General features: G+C 39.0%; 1 protein-coding gene and 1 long non-coding RNA gene across 2 annotated transcripts in view; one reads left to right on the top strand and one right to left on the bottom strand.

Moving 5' to 3' along the window:
- The window catches only part of LOC146671113 (uncharacterized), a 29,886-nt gene that overhangs the window by 2,108 nt on the left and 4,908 nt on the right, over nucleotides 1–22,870 (bottom strand). The window lies entirely within an intron of this gene.
- kcnj4 (potassium inwardly rectifying channel subfamily J member 4) lies at nucleotides 2,298–5,260 on the top strand. The gene is made up of 2 exons (XM_085403294.1): nucleotides 2,298–2,320; nucleotides 3,634–5,260. Exons 1-2 carry the CDS (start codon nucleotides 2,298–2,300, stop codon nucleotides 5,258–5,260), a joined length of 1,650 nt encoding a protein of 549 aa, XP_085259420.1.

Raw genomic sequence — 22,870 nt, forward strand, 5'->3', positions numbered from 1 at the left:
TAATCTACAATTGAATACAGTAATTAGACCAAAAATCTAAATTCAAAAGGTACGTTTGATTTTGCATGTTTAAAAAAAGGCAAAAAAAAAGAACTAAATCTTCATATGTGAGGAAATGAAACCATAAACATACCCTATATTTGCACAACTCATACACAAGCTTTAACAGAGACTCTTCCTTCTTATAACGTTTTAATCTGGATTATTTTCCAGACATATGCTAAAAATGTAAAATGCGAGAAAATATGTCTTTTTGAAATTTTATCATTCATATTTTTGTGATCAGTGTGGTTCTATTGCCCTCAGTGCAGTATGAACTTATTTGGGAAATAGGCAGGCGAAAGTAAAACATCCAAACTCTGCAGGGCTCCTCTCGTCCTCATTTGTGTTTTCACTCAGTGATGCAGATCAAAAGCCTGCACTGAGTGTCACCTCTTAGCACCGATTTAAACATATTTAAAGTCACATGTAGCTGTTGTGTTCCTGCCCTTGCACCCTTTCTCTCATTCCACCCCTCCCTCCCTCTCTGACTCATTTTATAAGAGCACTTAATACTGTATACTGCCCCCCTCCACACACACACACAGCTGGTGACTCTCTCCACTTCCCTCCATCCCCTAAATGCCAGAGGAGATGTGTTCCTATGGAAACTGACATCAGAAAAAAAAATCCCCAGTTTTAGGTGGTGACCATTAACTGGTTTGTATTGTGTGTGTCTCATCACTGCTTCAACACTTTGGTACCTGCACTCTGCCAGCCCTCCTGTTCATTACAGCTTAGAAACCTTTTGCACTCAAAGGGAAGCCTTAGAGCTTATACACTGCTGGCTCACTGAAACAGACACAAGCTAGGAGATCTGCAAAATCATGCTGTTAGCTGGAAGTTAGCCTGAGTGGAGGCAGACACACACTACTTATTAAAAATCGAATCCCTGCAATCAGCACTTACAGACATTTCTCTATGTGTATGTGGTTTCCAGTGAACTCTCTGGTTGATTAGGAGAAATGATTAAAGCCTCCGACCCCGTCTTACAGAGAAACAAAAATACAGTTTCATGTGACACCTGAAAATTCAAGAAAAGTCAGTGTCACTTTGCTAATTTATTCTCTTATTTTACTATATTTTGAACTAGAAATCACGTAAAAAAAAAAAAACTCAGCTCAACACATGCATTTGATTCTGATGCCCGATATAGTGTTATATTATCGATATAAGCTACACTATAGACAGATATAGACAGTTTTGCGCCTTTAGATCGGGCCCCATATGTCTTAAACAAATAACTGCATAAACTTTTATTTTCAATTAAAGATGCATAAGATACGAATAGTCTCACAAACAGCTCTCTGACATTGCAGATGTGCTAAATAGATACAAAGAGAGAGTTTAATAGTAAACGCATTGTTCAAAAAATTTCAAATGACTTGTCTGACTGGATTTCATTAAGTCTGAAAAGCTTCTGAGAAAATAAAAGCACAATGGTGAACACAAAATGCAAATAAACTGTGTCATAGTAAGGTATGTGAGTCTTGGAGGGGTGGGAGGTAAGTTCATGCTACTATCCTTGATCTCTTGGTCTGGGTGTAGCAGTAATATAACACACTGGCTGCAATCAGGTTTGTAACATGTAATTTTGCTAGGTTGCCAAAGTATCTGTCAAACTCATTTTAGTTCATAGGCCACAGATCCCTTCATGTGATTGCAAGTGGACTAAAACTTTTAAAAAAAGAAAAAAGAAATCAGTTTCTTTTATTGTAAAGAAGTAGAGGTGCATTTTATCAGCATTAGCATTTGATAACAAAGCAAATGACAACAAGCCTGGGATGTCTTGGGAAAAAAGGCACAGGTTTTCAGTTTCAGTCCATTTTCTGTAATTAAAAAGAAAGAAAACGCTCCTTAAATTAAACAAAATATGCTGCCTTCTTCAGTGTGCGATGCCAGGCTGTGGTTGATGTCTTTGTCAGTGAGAAGACTTTAAAACTTCAGATGACTTCTTTTTGCTTTGTCTGTTACACTCATGCATCCCCATGGGAACCACATTTTAACTCACAAAACCAAAACCATGCATAGACTACTATTCCTCAGATTTTCCACTCATGCATTACTATTATGCAAAATATTAAATGTGGTGAGGTTGGTGTAAAAAAGCAAGACAGCAACCATCACATGACAGTTTCTGTTGAATTTTATGCTTCTTCAGTGGCCTGAACACCACCTGCTGTGAAGAGACCAGATGTTTGGGAGTAGGACACAGTTTGGCCTCCCACTGTGGCCCTCTACCTGTGATCACTGGTGCCATGGGAACAAGTAGAGCCAACAGGTGAGCCCAGTAATATCAGCCTGATGTAAATTTACTGATGCGGACCATTGGTCTTTGAACTCATTTTACTTGGTGTTGCTGGAATTGTAGCATCTCATTATTACTGTATCAGCTCTGTTTGGGCAGCTATCTTTGAATTCTCAGCTTCATCTCATTATTTCCTGACTAATTTGTAGAGGATCAAAGACTGCTGCGTTCACTGAAACAATTTCATCCTTTTTTAATTTGAACGTTGGTTGGTTTAGAAGTATCCAACCGTCCGGTGAGAATGGGCTTGTTAATTTGGGTTGGCAGGATGAGTCAGGACCAGCTCAGGGATATTTACAGTAAGCAGATCCTTAGAAAAGGCCAACGCTGTCCTGACCAGCGGCACATGAAGAGCTCTCGGCTTCAGGTAGCTGCAGCAGGTCTCGCACAGTGAAGAAGGAGGTTGCCTTGATGTACTATGCACTATGTTCATTTTTTTCCATTCTGTGTGTAAATCAATAGTCGGACACCTTATTTTTTGAACACACAACACCTAATTTCTTTCTTCTTTAACTGCTTGTTGTGACTTAAATATACCAAGGCAGTTCTTATGGATTTCATTTTGTCTTACAGTTTTGTGTCTTGCGAATCAGCATGATGTTTACCCCCAGCACCACAACCGCTCACATCCCCACCCAAGAAAAACAACACATAACATCGATTTGTCATTGTCAACATAAACTTAGCATCTCTCAAACAGAGCTCTCAAGTGTCAGTGGGTCAATGAATGATTAATAGAGTGTTAACACTCATTTACATATGATGAAGTGCCCCCACAGTACAGGCATGTCCATCCCAAAATGATTTGTCTGACTGACACTGAGTCACGTATAATCCTATAATCTGTGATGACAGCGATCCTTCTCACGCAGCTAAATTGAACTCACCTTCCTAGCAGGTAATCCTCTATGTAAAGGAGATGCTGATACACTCAGGTGAAGATGAGTTTGGTCAATTTAAGTAGACCATTTGTGACTCTGAGTTCAATATATGTTTTGTTTTATGACTGGAGTCATAAATGTTACTTGATGCTGACCTTCCAATCTGACTGGACTGAGAATGAGTAAAAAAAAAAGCAGCCAATGTCTAAGGACAAACTTTGAAAAGAGCTTCAGAAACCCAGAGAACTATTTCTCAACACCCCTTCAAAAATTGGAATTGGAAATTCTGGAGCTAATTGGAAGCAACAGATAAAGAAAAGAGTTTTGCACAGTACGCCACAATCAACTAAGAATAAAAGAAAAAAAAATACAATTTTTAATCCAAGTCCCTTTTTTTCCTGACAGGTACAGCATTGTGTCTGATACTTTACCAGAGGAAGAAAGGCAAAAGATTTCTAGCTTAGGACTCCATAACGGCCACAGTTCACCCAGATTCAGACTGCACTTGGCCTGCACCTCAGAAGGAGAAGACAGGAGGAGGTCAGGAACCTCCGCTATCGTGCCCAGCACGACGGAGCAAGGAGTGATGAACAACTACAACGGAAAGGTTCTGACAAGGGGCTCCAACCAAGTACGGAGCCGATTTGTGAAGAAAAATGGACAATGTAACGTTGTGTTCACCAACATGGAAGAAAAGGGGCAGCGCTTTCTAGCTGACATCTTCACCACCTGTGTGGACAGCCGCTGGAGATACCTGTTGGCTGTATTCTGCACCAGCTTTCTTGTCTCCTGGCTGTTTTTTGGTTTAATCTTTTACACTGTTGCCCTGGCACATGGGGACTTTGAAGAGCACCCTACACTGAAGGGTGATGGACTGACACCTGGAGGTCTGCACGGAGCCACATCTGGACATACAACTGGAGAGCAAGCACAAAGGATGCCCTGCATACTTCATGTTCAGGGGTTTATTGGGGCGCTCCTGTTCTCCATGGAGACCCAAACTACTATTGGTTACGGATGGCGCTGTGTTACCGAGGAGTGCCCTGTTGCTGTAATAACAGTGGTGATACAGTCCATAGTAGGCTGCATCATTGACTCTTTCATGATTGGCACCATTATGGCCAAGATGGCTCGGCCAAAGAAGAGGAACCAGACCCTCATGTTCTCCAAAAATGCTGTCATTGCGCTGCGTGATGGCAAGCTGTGCCTCATGTGGAGGGTGGGGAACCTGCGGAAGAGCCACATTGTGGAGGCTCACGTCCGTGCCCAGCTCATACGTTCGTATGTCACAGCTGAGGGCGAATTCATCCCTTTAGAGCAGATGGACCTCAATGTGGGCTATGATGAGGGCACAGACAGGCTGTTTCTAGTATCTCCACTGGTTATAGTCCACGAGATAGACAAAGATAGCCCCTTGTATACTCTGAGCCGAGCTGATCTGGAGGCAGATGACTTTGAGGTCGTTGTGATCCTGGAAGGAATGGTGGAGGCCACAGCCATGACCACCCAGTTCCGTAGCTCCTACCTTTCCAGAGAGATCTTCTGGGGCCACAGGTTTGAGCCTGTGATCTACGAGGACCGCGACCGCTACAAGGTAGACTACGCACGCTTTCACAAGACATACGAGGTGCCGTCAATGCCCCATCTCAGCGCCAAAGAGCTGGATGAAGCTGCGAGCAAGGCTTCTTCCGCTGCTTCTCCTGCGTCTGCATGCAGAGCCACAAAAGACTTGGACCCCATGTCACTTAACGCTTTCTGCTATGAGAACGAGGTGGCATTGAGCTGTGGGGAGGAAGAGGATGATATATTTGACTCTTCTCAGATTGTAGGGAAGGAGAGGGCAGAGGAGAGAAGGACTTCAGTTTCTGTTGACTTCCAAAATATGTTCCACGACAACTCGACCGTGACTTCAGGCAGTCACAATGTCATGTGTGTTCTTGACATGGACAATAACCAGATGGAGTTTGATATCTTACAGACTGCAATTCCTCTTGATCCAGTGACCTATAAGAGCGAGCAAGAGATTCAGTGAGAAGGGGGAGGGTATGGTCTCCCATGCTCCTCCTGTTTCTGGACCTGTTTTCTGCATGTCCCATACCCCTTTTGCCTTTCCAGTGTTATTTTATATTCACATTCAGTGGCTCAAAAGTACGAAATGTTTCCTAAATAGTTTTGTGATGGAATTTCTTAGAGCTTTTGTCAAAGGTTCTTTGTGCAGAATAAGTCTGGCTTTTTTTTATTTTGGCTCCCGACAGGATTTTGGCTCTTTTATTATGATTTGACAAAGGAAAGCACAGTGGCAGAAAAGCCCACAAACTTGGACTAAGAAATGTATATTTTGCATAATTAAAATGTTCTTTATCTTAACTTAATTTCTATGTGAACATAAACAATATATTTTATGAAAGAAATAGCAATTCTGATTTGAATTCTCTTTATGAAGAGAACCGAAGTTCTTCAAGTTTTATGCTCGATAAACTTCAGCCGGTTCGTGGATCATCATGCTGGCAATAGTTTCCCACATTGTCTTTTATATTCCCATTTGTATTGAAGCTTGTTTCTACTGCTGAAAGAAGTCAGAATATTTGACTTACAAATGTACATTGAAATGGAAAATATTTGTGCGCTGCAAATGTTGAAATTTACAGGAGAGAATCTTCTATATAAACGTTCATTCAAGTATATTTCCTAAAACTGCCCTATAATAAGTTATTTAGCATACATTATTGATAAACTTTTTGATTTTGTACAGTAGCAAAAAAAATTCTAAGTGCAATCACTAAGTGTAACAGAAGATGTTTCCTGAAGAACGTAATAAAGTTTCCTTAAGATAAACTTAGAGGGATGTCACTGGATTTAAAATCTAATGTTTAAAACATAGTTTTGAGCTTAAAGTTGATTTGTTAAAATGCTTAATTTTATTAGTGTATCAAGACTAAAATAACTTTATTAAGTTAGGATAATGATTAAAAAGCAGAGTACACTATAAAAAATTGTGTAAAAAAAAGGGGGGGGGGGGGGGGGGAAATGTCCTGGTAATTTTCTGCCATTACATTTTTAATGGAGGTTTGCGTATTTGGTAACTGGTAAAATTATTGTGTGATTAAAAAATACAGGAAAAAATCCTTAAAAAGTTCATATGGAAAATGATTTCATTTTAAACCAGCACATTTCACTGTATTTTTACAGATTTTGTTTTTACTGTGCAGATTTCTTGATCGCTCCTTCTGAGGATTTCTTTCTTGGTTTGTTTCTTGCGGAGGTTGCAGGCTGTGATTACAGAATCAATACTGAGAATCGGCTTCAAAACACATTTGCTCTGTTACTGTCCGCCAAAGAAAGGTGTGGTGTTGGATAACAGTGGCCCGTGTACAGTACTTGCGTCTATGATAGTAGGAAGCACAACAGGAAACAAAGGGACGGAGGCTGTTTGTGCAGTCTCAGGAAGTGCAATAAGTATTTGGATGTGGGTGGACGGGATTATTACTGATGTCTTATGAATTGTTGCAGACAAAGTTGACATGATGATTGTATGATAGATGACATGAGAAATAAGTTTCCAATATTTACTGGGAAAGCATGCTGAGAGAGCCAAATGATATGATAGATGATAAAAGTTTACCATGGAAAATACTAAAATACCTGTAAATAAACATTATTTACTTTACTGATTGTATCGTCAAATATTTCCCATCAATTAGTTTCAGACTGAGGCCTGAACAAATATTTGTAATATGTTTACCCCATGGCTTTTACATGCAGTAATCAGACTGTACCGACTACAATATTCAGTCTGATGGTTTTTATTTTATTTTATTTTATCTTATTGTTTTGTTTTGTTTATTGAGACTTTTATGAGTTTAATTTTTTTTTTTTTTTGCTGACTGCTAGCAGGCGTGTTTGTTTTGTATTAATGTGAATGTGTGGGAGAGAGACTGGATGTAGAAACGATGTGCATCTGAGCAACAAACAGTAAATAGTTTTAGTTTTCATAATGTTTTATTGTCAAAATTCTCAATCCAGATAACTAGGATTATACAAAGCATATGTAAAGCAACTCAACTGACAAACATACACTGCCAGCCAAAGTAAAATACTTACTATGGTTTAATGAATTCAACACTGCAGGATGACAAAATAAAAAATACAAACATAACTGACTTTTAAATAACTTACACTTTGATGTGCATATCAGTTTCACGTTTATCATCATGTTTATTCATATTTATAAATGTTTTTGACAGTACAGTGCAAGTTTTGGTGTAAATGTTTTTTTGTTTGCCCTGGTACATCTTGTAAATAAGACTGAAATTACTGTATCCATAATAATTTTCTCAAACATTCATATGAAATGCACATTTAACACACTTAAATTCAAATTTTACAATTGTGTGAATTTGATTTGACAAGGACACCTTAAAATACGGAGGACCAAAACATTACTTAATTAAATTAACATATTAAATGAAAATGTGCCTGATTTGGCACATTTGATGGCATATTCATTTAGTTACTGAAAGCAGGTGAGCCACCGAGATGCAATAAACAAGTAAAATTGGAGTTCTGGACTTCTGATTCTGACTTTTTTTTAGTGTGGTTGTTCGTGTAATTTCTGAAATTTTACTTTATATTTATTTATTGAGACATATACATTGTTGGTTTTGGTTCTCCATATTTAAATGTAATCAGATTCTGATTAAAATGTTGTTAAATTTCTATACTTGTGTACAGATTATTTTGACATGAACATGGGCAAAAAAAATACAATTTTAAGTTACTCTGAAATTCTTAAGTTATTTTAAAAATAAAAAAAGTGAAAACACATTTTTCACAAGGTTTTGACTGGCAGTGTATAAAAGTCTTTATGCAATGTCAGTTCTGGATTGTGTAATACTCGACAAGAATGGGTGTTAACTTAACAACTATGTGCTTTGTATCCTTTGCTATAAAGTCTTCCTGCTTTGTAGAAATCAAATGATTTTCCATTCCTTCCTTGGGGATTAACACACGCACTGAGCAAACTACTGTCAGACTGAAATAAGCTGAAAAGATTTAAAAAACAAAAAAAAAAAAAAAAACCCTGAAGTACAAAGCACTTTATTCTTTCTTGTACATTTTTTGATGTTGCAAATAAATATTTCTGTAATTATGTCTGTAATGCTGTTCTCTGCTCTCTCTCTCTCTCTCTCTCTCTCTCACACACACACACACACACACACACACACACACACACACACACACACACACACACACACACACACACACACACTCCTTTCTAGTGTATGCACTGAACTCCTCTGCACTGTTTGCCATTCCTCTCCGCAGCCACTAGATGCCTCTGCAGGCGTTTCCATCACACGAGAAGTGTATTGCTGCTTTTAAGTGCAACCTAAATTTATAATTTTGTTTTTCTTAAAGGCAAAACTATAAAAAAGAAATATATCACTGGAAAAACAAGAGTTTTGGCCTCAGATAGTTTGATGTAATTTCAAAAGTCTGCCTTTTTGCACTAAAGGGCATTGCCCTGGGTGTGGCATCTCACAAGGGACACCACAATGGTGCCAGAGAGCTGAAAGCATCATCATTATAACATATCACTTGATAAACAGAGAGAAAATGTGACTCAGATTTTGATGGGTTTTGGTCTTTTTTAAACTTATGTCCTGGAAATGTGAGGTTCTTTTTATAGGATTGTTTTTTATTAACAGGAAAACTTTTATGAACCTCATTAGAGGTTTCACTGATGAGAAGACACAAGTTATGTTTGAATGATTCAAAAGGTACAAGCTTTAAACTCACGGCAGCATTTCCTGCTGCATTAAAAATATCTGACCCCCCAAAAAGCAGCTATATTTTCAAATGACAGTAATCACAGCAGGCCATGGTACATATCACATGATTAGCTTTCAGTGCTACAAAGCACAATCCTAGTGACTGATACATGTTCAAAGGGCTCTAAAGTGTGCATCCATCCAGAGTCACATGTCTGTTGTGTTTTCCTCTGAGATGGATGGTTTGACCAGACAAAAGAAAATCAAAGGAATATCGGCAGAAACTCGGAATGAAAGCAAGCACGTCAAACCAGACTGATCATTGTCTTTAAATGCATATTTGTTTGAATCAAAGGAACAGATTGACAACTGAAGACCCCTAAGGGTAATTTTTTATCCAAAATAGGTCATTTACACATATAAAGCACACATTTTGTTTCTGTATGCAAAGCACGGGTGGAGTTAGTGATAGCTGGATTCTCTTAAGTATCCCGTAAAGCTATGACAGAAATCCTGCACAAAAGCAGGCCAAGTGGACTTCAGCTATTATCGATACACCTGTGCAATCCTAAACTCTGACAACTCAAAATATCTGCAGTATTTAGTGACTAAAAGAGATGATCTAAGGTTATATTTGAAGTTCTCTGTTCAATGTCCAGGGACACTATACCATCATGCATTGTGATGAACAAAAAAGTAACAGACGGATGAGAGGAAGCAGCGAAACAACCTCAACTGATGACGCTTAAAGTCGTTTTTTTTTTACTTATAAAAAAAAGTATTTACTGTTTATTCGTTTTAATCTGTCATATTTCATTTGTGTGGCAGAAATAACATAATAATAGTGCAGGAATAACAACCTATTTCTGTATGTAGGAAAGAGGGGATAAGGATTGATTTGGGAAGCAAGGCATTTGTCTGCTGTCAAAATGAAGATTAAACTACAGAAATTCAGTCACTTACATATTTAGGAAATATAAATATGCTGTGTTTTCTCAGATGTATTTATAAAGCTTTAAAACTATTTTGGAATCGGATCAATTCAAAACAACATTGTAGGATGGAGACATAACACTTTTGAAATATTCTAGTCTCGGAGACTTCCAAACTTTCCAGATCTGATGACTTCATGATAATTTAGCCAAGAAAGTTTGCAAAATTAATGCAAGTACTGGAACTTCTTGTGCAATGGAAGCCAGCGCCCTCTGCTGGACAAGTACTAGAAATTTGTTCTTGACTGGACCTTTTTCATCGGTGACATTCTAGTTTGATGGAAAAGATTGTGTGCAAAGAGGGAAGAAAACTGACTGGCTTCTAATAACTTCATGGACAGCAGTACCAGCAATCTTTTACACTTCTAGTCAAGCGTGTCTAGATGCAAACTCTCTATGAATCTTATCCAACTATGCAAAATTACTGCTTCTGATAACGTAAAAATGCAGAAAATCCAACATGACACAAACAAGCAATGGTATGTTGATGTCATTTGGTCGATCAATCAATGGAAGTTGATTTTAAGTCACAGTCAAAGATCAGTCCTACACACTGACTATGGCCAATTTAGAATCACATAGAGAGATAAATATATCCTTTTTGGAGTCTTAATGATGTAAAACTGATCCACTGATTTGCAATTCAGCAGGGTGTAGTGTCTTTCAGGTCTAAATACAGAGCAGACCTCCTAATGTTACACATTTGATGAGTAACTATAAAGGGAATCCAGCTTCTCAGTGCATAAGTTATTTCTGCAAATATGGGTGCTTAATAAAAGGGGTCACACTGATGGGCTGCTTACAACATTAAGAGTTGTGAGACCTCACAGCTGATGTTAATATACTAATATCCAAAATGCATTTTGTGGGTTTCTGATTAAATAATTTCTCTCAACTTTCCTGTCTTCTCACCAACTTCTTAATTATATGCCATCTCTGTCTGTCAGTCTAAAGCATTTCCCATGCACAAGAATCCTGACAGCAAAAACAGGCGACCTCTGAGCCACAGGAGAAGTGGAGAAGCATTGAAAATGAAAAGAGGGACAGGAGGATGAAGGGGCAAGCTGCTCAGTAACCTCGGGCCTCGAGGCTATCGGCTTTTCATTAGCGAGTCAGTGAGTGAGTGAATGAGCGCAATCCTTGGAATGGTAAAACAGGAGAAGCCGTGCTGGGCCACGTCGGCTATTAGGGTGATTTGGGGGCTCCCACTGACTCCCATTGTGCATTGTCTCCAGAGTGAGCAAATGAGGCCCAACAGTAAGCCTTTGTGTGGGACATTTAACTGCCGTTTAGCATGCTAATTATGGGAAATGTGTGTTTCTCTGTGTGCCAGCAAGTATCCATCATGTTCTGGTCTCTTCCATCTCTCTCCTGGGATTTACGCTCTTCCAGCTCCTCTCTGTCTCCGTTTTCTATCTTTCCCCAAGGCACCAAGCCCCACTGATCTCAGAGTCACTGCCTGACCCCGGTTGAAGCTCCTTTCCTGTTGTGTCCATCTTCTTCATTTTCTCTCTTCATTCCTAATCCTCTTCTTTCCCCCCCCCTCAGTGTTATTTATTTTTTACTTATCAGCTGTTTCTGATTATGCCATGCTTGGATTCGTTTCGCTTTCGCTCGATCGTTCAAACATTAAGCCTCTCTTAAAGTCTGTATAGGACATTATCCTCACATTTAGCCACGGAAAATTTCATCTTCAGACATGCCCTTCTTTGATGACTCCTTCTGAAAAGTTTAGCCTGTGCTTCCTCTGTATTTCTTTTTATGTATTATAGGTGTATGACTCCAGATTCCCAAATTATTTTGGCCTAAGAATTCCAAGAATGAGGATGACAAACACATTTTCAAGATATATTTTTTCTTTTAAACACATGAAAATCCAATCAAAATCTTAACCATTGGATTTTCTTATTTCAGCATTTCAGTAAGGCTTGCATTTTAATAATATTATGTCCGAAAATGTGGAATCTGCATTCTTTCTAATGCCCAGAAGTGGGCGACACATGTGGCTACATAAAGCCGTCTGATTCTATAGAAGTCTATGAGAAGACGTCCCTACTTCTTACTTCATTTATGACTTTAGTACACACGTTTCAGTCTCAATCGCTACCTGTAAGTCACACTCAAGACAAGATTATGTTTATTTTGTAAATGAAGCTCTAATTGTTTATGTCAGGATCATAAATTATTAGCAAAAGTTTAACAAAAGTATCGCCTAAACTGTTTAGGAATGACAGCCATTTTTATACAAGTTCCCACATTTTCAGAGACTCAAACATAACTGAACAATTGACTGACAAACAGTTTCATGATCAGGTCAGGTGCTCATTTTATTCAGTGACAAATTACGCTGCTTAAAGTGCTGAATTCCAAGTTATGATCTTTCATTAGGGTCACTGAAATCTTTAAATATGAGGTCCAAAGAAATGTCCATGTAAATGAAGGAGGTCACCATTAGATCAAAAAACGAAACTAGACCTATCAGAGAGATAGCAACAACTTTAGGAGTGGCCACCACAACAATTTAGCTCATTCTTACCATTCTGACCAGCTCAGCAACACCAAAAGGCCTGAAAGACCATAGAAGACAACTGAGGTGCAGGATGATGGTTAAGAAAAACAACTTCACAGCATCTAACCATGTGAAGAACATTCTTAGGGCGGTAGGAGTAACACTGTTAAAGTCTACAATCAAGAAACGTCTCAAAGGGTTTGAATTGTACCAGAATGACAGGAAACGAAACGTCTAATTGAGACCAGTTCATGATCTATAGCAGGGGTGGGGAACTCCAGGCCTCAAGGGCCGGTGTCCTGCAGGCTTTAGATCTCACGCTGTGTCAACACAATTTAATTACGATGATTAGTTCATTACCAGGCCTCTGGGGAACTTCAAGACATGTTGAGGAGGCAATTTTAGCATTTAAATCAGCTGTGTTGGATCAAGGACGCATCTAAAACCTGCAGGACACCCTGATCTATAGTGTGACTTGTCATCTGATCATCTGTCAAACATAGCAGAGATAGTTATGGCATGGGCATGCATGGCTGCCAATGGAACAGGGTCTCCATTGGTTTATTGATGATGTGGCCACTGACAGAAGCAGCAGGATAAACTGTGAAGTGTACAGGGCTGTACTCTCTTCTCAGATTCACATTCAAATGCTGTAAAACTGATCGGGCAGCTCTTCGCAGTGCAAATGGACAATGACCCAAAGTGTGCTGCAAAAGCACCCCAAGTTTTTCTCAAGGCAAAGAAATGGGATATTCTTCACTGGTCGAGTCAGTCACCTGATCTCAGCCACTAAATGCCAGTAGAGCATGCTGTTCTGTTATTAAAGACAGAACTGAAGGGTGGGAGAGCCACAAACAAGCACCAACTGAAGGTGGCTTCAGTAACACAGCATTTCATGATATCCACGCATTCCAGGCCTATTAAACGCAATCCTTATATTTATGTTAGTTTGATCAATTACTTTTGAGTCTTGGGGGACTCAAAATGGGCGACTGTGTGTAAAAATGCTGGTACCCATTGAAGTTGAAGGTCTACACTTCAATCAGACATTGATATTTGATTTAAAATCCACCGTGGAGGCAGTACCAAAAACACACCCCAAAAAATCACTATCCAAAAACCTATGGACCTGATTCTAAATGTTGCTATAAATTCCTGGACGATAGGCTCCTGCAACCCTTTACTGGATCAGTGGAAGAAATGGACTAAATTCAGTTTAAGATCTTTTTATCTTATTTTTGTTGTTGTTGTTGTGTTGGTTCTTTTACTCGTCATAGGAGGCAAATTCAGAAACTGAGTCTTACTGCTACTAACTTTACTGTAGGATGCAAAATTAATGGTTTTCACTGGTTGAAACAGGCCATTTAAATTTTCTCTTTACTTTGTTGAATGCCACATTTAAATGACTGTCTACAATCCATTTCCACAACAGAGCCCTCATATGTGTGGCATTCACAGGGTGTCTTCAGTGTACAGTGAGCTGATGTCAGTTAAACAGCATTATTTCAGATGATTCGGAAGAAATTGAAAGAGCGCGACAGAATCAATGAGAAATGTCACTCACTGTTTACACAACAAGGGCAGCTTTGTTGGACCTGATAACTCGAACCATTACTTTGATGTCGTTTGTCATCTGAATGCTTTATACTGTGAGTAATGAAGTTACAGATGCTGAACTTCAATCATGTCCATTACTCAAGCCAGGAGACAAGTTCTGAGGCTAACTGCTGTGCTGGGATATTTGCAGAAACATCATGGAAATAGGGAGCTTCATCTAAAGAAGAGGTCAATTAATTTTTCCTGTGGGGCCGCCTCTGTGGAAGAGTGGACTCAGTTCTGCTCAGTATTATTATTTTTATCTCTTTATAAGATTATTGGTTCAGCTCTCCACAATAGTTCCAGTTTTTCATGTGTACCCTTCAACCCAAACAAAATAAAACCATGCACTGATCTTGGTTTTTGAGTGACCTTTGTAGGAAAGACTGTGGCCATGGAAGAAAATAAAGAAAAAGAAAATTTAAGAAATAATTAATTTGCAAAAATGAATTTGCAATTTGAGTTCACCAACTTTTGTAACACTGTAGCTACAAAACATTCACTTAAAAAATGTTAACTGAACTAGAACTCGTGGCTGTGTTTGTGCCTACAGGAGTATTTTAATACAATTATGTATGGAACAGTGGCGCGGCTGCCCCTCTGTTGGTCTTCCATGGTTTCTTGTGTTCTGGGGGCCTCTGGATGTCTGGAGTTTTGATCTCCTCCATACCTGCTTCACACCCTGGAGGACGGGGCTGTGGCCCCCCCACACTCCCTAGCAGATCGTTACATGGAGAAACCTTTGGAATACAAGCGCGCTGATCCACACAGGTATGCACACGGGTGTTCACTGCTCGTAGACCCAAATTACACCTTTCTTGGCTGCTACTTCGAAGCACATCTGTCCTGCGTGCTGCACAACAACATTGAATATTTAGTATTTACTGCTGTTTACACTTAGCTAGATTAATGCGATGGTGTTGTGTTTAGTATGTTGCTTTGTTTTTTTTTGTTTTTTTTGTCTTTTTTTGCTTGTTTTCTATTCTTCTCTCAACAGGTGATCCAGGAGATTTTTATTTTTTTTCTCCCCCCCTTTCTCACTGTCCCTCTCCCCTTCTGTTTTTCCTTTCCTTCCTCTTTCTTTCTCCCTTTCCTATCTCTCACTCATGTCTGTCCCGTCTGTAACATCTGAAAATAAAATATAATAAATAATAAAAACAAAGATCGACCAAATGGACCAATACGGCAATGCCACGATGATCCATTTGGCAAAGTAAATCCATTGGGTATCCTTGTTGGTCTTCAGACAACAATTCTGATGGCTAAAGAACCAAATGGGACAGGCGAAAAAAAAAAATGTTAACAAATCACTTAAAAAAAAGATAACTAGTTCAATCATATCCATCATGTCTGCTGTATGGTGTATTTTATATTATGTATTTTATTTCCGAGCCTTCAAAAATAGCATTCAAATTTTAAACCTGACAAATCTGATGATTTATTTTCTTATATGCACATTTTGAATTTGATGGCAGCAACGCATATATATATAAAAAAAGCTGAGGCACTGGTTTGATTACCCATGATGCATCATCTCTTTTTTTAACAACGCTCTGTCGGCATTTGGGGACTGGGGCGATCATCTGCTACAGTTTTGAAAGTGAATCGTTTTACGCATTGTTGCTTAATGTCCAATTTTGAGCTTATCAGCAGATCAGGGAAAGCTTTGTTGTATTTTTCACTTCATAATGGAACAAATATTTTTCAGTGGGTGACGACACCGAGCCATTTTAGCAGCTCGGCTCTTAGTTTGCAGCCATGCTGCTGCAATACACACAGGATAAGCTTTGGGATTGGGTTGCTGAAACATGCAATGCTTTTTCTTGCATACATTTTTTCAGCATTAATGGTGCCTTCAAAACTTATACAGACTTAATGCACTAATGCACACCACAAATGCCTGTGTGCTTGTAACCTTCCACTTCACTTTAGGATACTGTGAAAGAAAAATCAGTAAAAAATCAGTAAAGAAATATTGTTTGGTGACGACATAGTTCAATTCATTTTATTTATATTTCTAATTTGCAATAGCAGTCACCTCAAGACACCTTGTATTGTAAGATACAGACCCTACAATATCAGAAAGAAACCCCAACAATCAGACGACGCCCTCTGAACAAGCACTTGGCAACAGTGGGAAGAAAAAACTCCCTTTTAACAGGAAGAAACCTCTGGCAGAACCAGGCTCAGGGAGAGGCTGCCATCCTCTGTGACGGATTTGAGTTGTGGGGCCAGAGACAGGATAAAAGACAATTAATAAAATTGAGGTGTATAAAAACACAGATGTGAAAAGAGGTGAGCCACGAAGAAATGCTAAGTCCATCACAAACCAGCTAAAGCCAAGAAAAGGTGCATTTGTGGATCCAATTTTTTCTTTGCATGGATCTTTTTTAATCTTCATTTGTGGACAAAGAATGAAGATCATGAGCCTCCACAGTTATTTCCACTAAAGGATCGTGTCTGTTTCAAATGAAGTGATGTACGATCAGTGACATTATTTTTTCAGTTGACCCAGATGCTTTTTGCATGTGTCCACCCTTGGTTTCTCTATCTCTTTATTTAGCAATTGCAGTATTTTTCTTGCTATGTTTTTTTAAACGCATTGAGCAGATTTAAATGATCTGTAAGATAATTTCATTCTATTTTTATTTACATTTACACAGCAAACTAAGGATTGTAATTTGCACATCTACCTAAATGTTGAAGTTAGGCGTTTTTTTACATGCATGTGGACAAGTATGCGCATTTCAGTGTATGGATGTGTGTGTATGTGTGTGTGTGTGTATATATATATATATATATATATATATATATATATATATATATATATATATATATATATATATATGAGCAGCTGTGGGCCCTGCGTTTGAACTCTAGCTCACATGGGCAGAGTGAGGGAGGGCTGCAGGGTGAGAAGCCGATAGGAGAGGGGACTGATGCTCGACAAACTCGCCATCTCCCTCTCCCCTTTCATCTCCCTCTCCCAGCATCAAACAACGGACTCTTTCATTCAGGCAACTTTGCAGCAGCCACCCCCAGACCCTCGAGGCCCCCACCCTTTCACGCTGCTTAATTCAATGTTCCGAGAAAAACTCATGATTGGAAAATGACTTCTTCTTTTTTTTTATCCTTCTTGTTTTCCGTATCTCTTCTTAAGCATCGGCCCTCTTCCTCTTCTCCCTGACTCTGGTTTTCTGTCTATCATCAAAACAACTCATGTCCTGTAAACACAAAAGAAGTAAAACCCAGGTCAGCCCTCTCCCAGCGCTGGACTACACAGTGATGGTTCAAACCACTTCCAGTGAGCTTTCACTGCCTGATTCGGTTAAGATGCATGAACATTACATTACGATCACACAAATAATGTTACCATGTTTACTGTTTTGAATGCAGTTGATCAGAAAAGAGAAGAGGCAACTACAATGAAAGTTTGAACCCTGAGTAATAAAGATGTGACGACGTCTTCATTGTATACGCCCTACAGAACCTCCTCTAAAGCTGTATGACTTTAAAAAGATGCTATAAATGTGAACCTGTCATAAAATGTCAAAACATATCCTAGAGTATGTTGAGCAGTGTTTGGTGAATGGGACGTTATCAAACCCTGACATCAATGAGCGAATCTCTGAATGTGTTCACTTTTAGAAAACACTATGAATAGGTTCTGTACAAAATAACTAACACAGGCTACACCAGTCCTGCAATAACACCACCTTTCATTAGAGTTGCACTGGAGTTAATCCAATGTTATGATCATTTTAGAGGCTGTAGTTTATCAGAACTAGTTCTATTTTTATATGCTACCAGGTAATCTCCCAGTTTACATTTATTTAGTATGTGTACAATTAACTAAGGTAAGTAGAATATCTTCAGTTGATATAAAATGGCATCTGTAAAACACGGCAGAGGCACTATCGTGCTTTGGGGCAGCATTTCGGCCTGTGGTGTCAGGGATCTTGTCAAAATTGATTGAATTATGAACACAGAAAAATATCATCAGACTTTGATCCACCGTGCAACCATCTAAAAACTGTCTGATTGGCAGCAGCTTCATTTTCCAGCATGACAATGATGACAAACACACTGTCAGTACAATACAAATAAAAGAAACCAGTCATGGACTGGCCCCAGAGCCCAGACCGCAACATTATTGAAGCAGTGACAGAAAATGGATGAAAAACATCCAACAAATAAAGAGAAGGAAACCTGGAAAACTATTCCTGAAAACGGCTTAAAGAAAGCTGCTTAAGAGAGATCAGAGTGTGTTGAGGAATAAAGGTGGTCATGTCAGATATCAACCTAAAGGTTTGTTAGAATTATACAAACTCTTTTGGGGCGATCGTGGCTCAAGAGTTGGGAGTTTGCCTTGTAATCGGAAGGTTGCCGGTTCGAGCCCCGGCTTGGACAGTCTCCATCGTTGTGTCCTTGGGCAAGACACTTCACCCGTTGCCTACTGGTGGTGGTCAGAGGGTCCAGTGGCGCCAGTGTCCAGCAGTCTCGCCTCTGTCAGTGCGCCCCAGGGCAGCTGTGGCCACAATGTAGCTTGCCATCACCAGTGTGTGAATGGGTGGATGACTGGTTGTGTAAAGCGCTTTGGGGTCCTTAGGGACTAGTGAAGCACTATACAAATACAGGCCATTTACCATTTTGCCTCATGTGCTGTATTTACATACATGTCTGATTGCATGGAAAGGTACGTTAAGTACCTTTTGCATGGTGCCGAATGAGTGGAACTATACAGAATGATTAACTGTAAATTCTACAGTATCAAACTCGCTGCAGTTACTGAGTAAATACACTCCATTACTTTCCATCAATTGTGTTTGCACGTATCTGAAAAGCATGTTGTTGTCCTCAGCCACTAAAATGTCAAGCCAAATAAGTTATTTATTAAGACTTTTGTTTGGTGACCAAGGGTAAAACAGTCTGAGAGAATCATTAAAAAATGAACATTTCAGGAAGAAACATCATTGCTGTGCGATGATGTCCCAAACAGCAACCAGCCAGAAATGCAGCAGAGACATCCAAACAAAGGGGACCCTTGTTCCCCGCTGAATTCTTGAACATCATTTTCTACATTTTCCTGCAAATGACTCAATCTCCACATCCCTCGCCTCTCATTCCGCCCAATTATCATTTTTCAAGTGTGTCCCCTCGTCCTACAGAGATGGGTTGTTTGGGAGTTTCCAGATATTACCATATGTATATGTAGGGACGTGTAACAGAGCTTTCAAAAATTTAACACACACATATATGTATATATAGGTAGATACACATTATATTGTCTGGTATATGCAGAAACTGGTAGATATTTTTAAAAAATCATAGTAATATGACTGGGTTTTCTTACAGAAGAGACAGATGCAAATGATACAAGGCACCATTGAGGTTAATCTTTCTCTTACTCCTTCTGCATCATCCCTCTTTTTGTACTGCGTCTCTTTTTGCAGTCACAGCTGCAGCTGGGCTCAGCAGGCCATGGATTTATAGGCTTCTCTTGGTGGATACAAAAGGATCATGCGATGCAGCAAACTGCAGCCACAGAATGCATTTATTTCCAATCAATGTGTAAACATTAAAAAGATATTTTCTTATCATTTAATATACAGGCATCTGTTTGGTGACTCACTATGTGCTGCATACTGTTTTACTGTAAGTGGAAGAGGTAAAAGCTTCTGAGCTAACAGCCTATTTTAGTAAAAACAAAAAGAAGCTGCATAAGGGGTTAAACTAATGTCAATAAACAGATGGCTTAATTAATCTATCATGGCAATTGCCAGTTTTCCACTTTTCTTACAGTGATTTCTTTGAGTCTTTTAATATTATGTACCATAGACTAGTTTCTGCAATTTCATCTTATTTTTAAATTGTTGAACTATTTGCCCCACAGTGTTTCAGAGTAGTGAACTCCTCCTCATCTTTTCAAAAGACTCAGCCTGACTGGGAGGCTTTTTTCTTTTTTAAACCACATTGCTAAAAAAAAAAAAAAGTATCCATAACTCGAAATTTTGAGTTATTTTTTTGAAAAACAGAACTCCGAGTTCTGTTTCTCCAAATTTCTAGTTACTTTTCTCAAAATGTCAAGTTAATAACTCAAAATTTCGAGTTAGCTCTGCCAATCAGTAATCTACGTGAATGAGGTCACTTTCTTGTTACCCGGAAGCATATGGCGCAGAGTAACGCGCACTCAAAACCGGATTGCAAGTACGTTGGCTGATAGTAACGCCATGTGATTCAGCTAATAACACAAGGATTTCATTATTTTTGAAGTCACGATGAAAATACTCAGCAATCTGTGCGTTCATGACTGGATGTAATACTGGTAGCTTAGCTGTAGCATTTGTAGCTGAGGGCTTCAGCTTCCGGGTAACAAGGAAATTACGTCATTCACGTAGATTACTGATTGGCAGCGCGAACTCAAAATTCTGAGTTCTTAACTCGAAATTTTGAGAAAATAACTCGAAATTTAGAGTTATGGGTCCTTTTTTTTTAGTGGCAGAAACGGGCTTCCATACATTGCTGACCTGTTTCCAGTTCATTAAGAGTGAGATGCGGTTGAATTTCCTGGTGCCTTCATGTAATAAACAGCATTTGCCCTTTTCCTGATTTCTTAGGTTTTTGAATGTTTGTTCAATTTAAAATTTTCAGATCGTCCATCAGATTTTAATGTTAGATAACGATAATCTTAGTAAATATAAAATGTAGAGTTTCAATTTGCATTATTTATTTTTATTTATTAAGGGAGGAAAGTAATTGCGTCCTCTTGTTATATCATGACCTTAGCTGACTAAAAATGTTTTTTAGAAAGCTGAACTCAGTTTAACCAGTTACACCCAGGCCACATCTACCACATCACATCTATCAGTCTGGAAAGGGTTACAAAGCCATTTTTAGGCTTTGGGATTTGAGTGAACCGTGGTGATAAGTGTCCAAGAACGCACCAACAACTCATCCAGGAGGTCATAAAATAACCCAGAACAGCATCTAAAGAACTGCAGGCCTCCCTTCCCAGAGTTCATGATTCAACAATAAGAAAGAGACTGGACAAAAATGCCATCCATGAGAAATTTTCTAAGATGAAAACTGATGACCAACAAGAACACAAAGGCTCATCTCACATTTGCCAAAAAACATGTTGATGATTTTGAAGACTTTTGGGAAAATATTCTGTGGCAGATGAAGCAAAAGCTGAATTTTTTGGAAAGTTTGAGTCCCATTACATCTCGTGTAAAACTAACAATTTTTCATAAAAGAACGTCATACCAACAGTCAAACATGGTGATGGTGGTGTGATGGTCTGGGGCTGTTTACTGCTTCAGGACCTGGATGACTTGCTGTAGTTGATTCGGCTTTGTACCAGAAAACGCTGAAGGAGAATGTCCATCCATTAGTTTCTGCTGTAAAGTTCAAGCACAGCAGGTTATGCTGCAGGTCAATGATCCAGACACCAGCTGGCCCACCTCTGAATGGTTTAAAGGAAACACGTTTAGCGTTATGGAGTAGCATAGTCAAAAGTCTGTACTTTAATCTGATTGAGAAGTTTTGGCATGATCTTAAATAGCCTGTTTATGCTGGTAAACACGCCAATGTGGCTGAATTACAACAATTCTGCAAAGAAGAGTGGGCCAAAATTCCTCCACAGTGATGTGAAAGAGTCATTGGCAGCTATCACAAACACTTCATTGCAGTTCTTGCTGCCAAGGGCGGCACAAACTGTTGTTAGGTTTAAAAGGCAGTGACTTTGGCACAGATGGTAAGATAGACTTGGATAGCTTTTTATTCTTCCCTTAATAACTGAAATCATCATTCAAAAACAGCATTTTGTATTTCCATTGGTTATCTTTGTCTAATATGTAAGTGAGACAAATATGCAAAAAAATAAGAAATCAGGAAGAGGACAAATACTTTTTCACAGTTAATCTGTTAATTTATTATGTTTTTAACGTTGCTGTTTTAGTGACGCCTGTAGCATTCTCTCTGATCTCCTTTTTCTTTTCTTGTCATGTCTCTGTGAGTATTCTCCAGTCTCTGTTTTTGGTATCTGAAGAGAATGGATGCCTGCTCAATCAACTGCAAAACAAATCTTTCTTAGAGCATCAATAAAAATGTTTGTCCAAAATGCACAGCACCATGTTTCAGCACAAACCCCTCTTATACTGTCATACTGTGGAGGCATGATGATTTGGGCTTTTTTGCAGCCACAGTACCCGAGCACCTTGCATTCAGAGTCAACTACAAATTCTTCTGTATAACAAAGTAGGGACGCTTGGCATAACAGGAGAATGATCCTAAGCAGAGCAGCAATACTACAACAGAATGGTTGAAAAAGAAAAGAGTCAAAGTGTTGCAATGACCCAAAGTCCAGGCCTCAACCCAATTAAAAAGCTGCAGTTGCACCTTAGAGAGCTGTAGACAAATGACCTGCCAGCCGGTACAGAAGAGTGGGCCCAAACTGATAAAATCATGCAGAAAATTATTACTTCAAGTTATTGCTGCTAAAAGTGTTTCTAAGATCTACTGGGGTGCACTTAGTTTTTCATAGAACAGTATATGCACTTTGTCAGCATGTGCAGTAGTTTTGTGAAACATGATCAGATCGCTGTGAAGACATTTGTTTTTAAAGCATGCGGTCACCTCTGAATATCCCTCATTTTTGCAGTTGGTGCAGTTTACTGCACAGCAGCTTCTCGCCATTAGCCTGACTCTGTCAGATAAGAAGAGTGTTTCTTTCTGTGCCTCGGTTAACACAACATTTCCCCTCTGAGAGTCAT

This window comes from Rhamphochromis longiceps, linkage group LG4 (genome assembly GCF_057381845.1).
Source record: "Rhamphochromis longiceps isolate RC_006_pf linkage group LG4, R_longiceps_female_GT1.1, whole genome shotgun sequence".
In the NCBI taxonomy this organism is placed as follows: Eukaryota; Metazoa; Chordata; class Actinopteri; order Cichliformes; family Cichlidae; genus Rhamphochromis; species Rhamphochromis longiceps.

Coding starts and splice junctions, on each gene's coding strand:
- kcnj4 (XM_085403294.1), top strand. CDS start 2,298: ATGGGAACAAGTAGAGCCAACAG. Junction 2,321..3,633: donor GGAACAAGTAGAGCCAACAG/GTGAGCCCAGTA, acceptor TTTTCCTGACAG/GTACAGCATTGTGTCTGATA.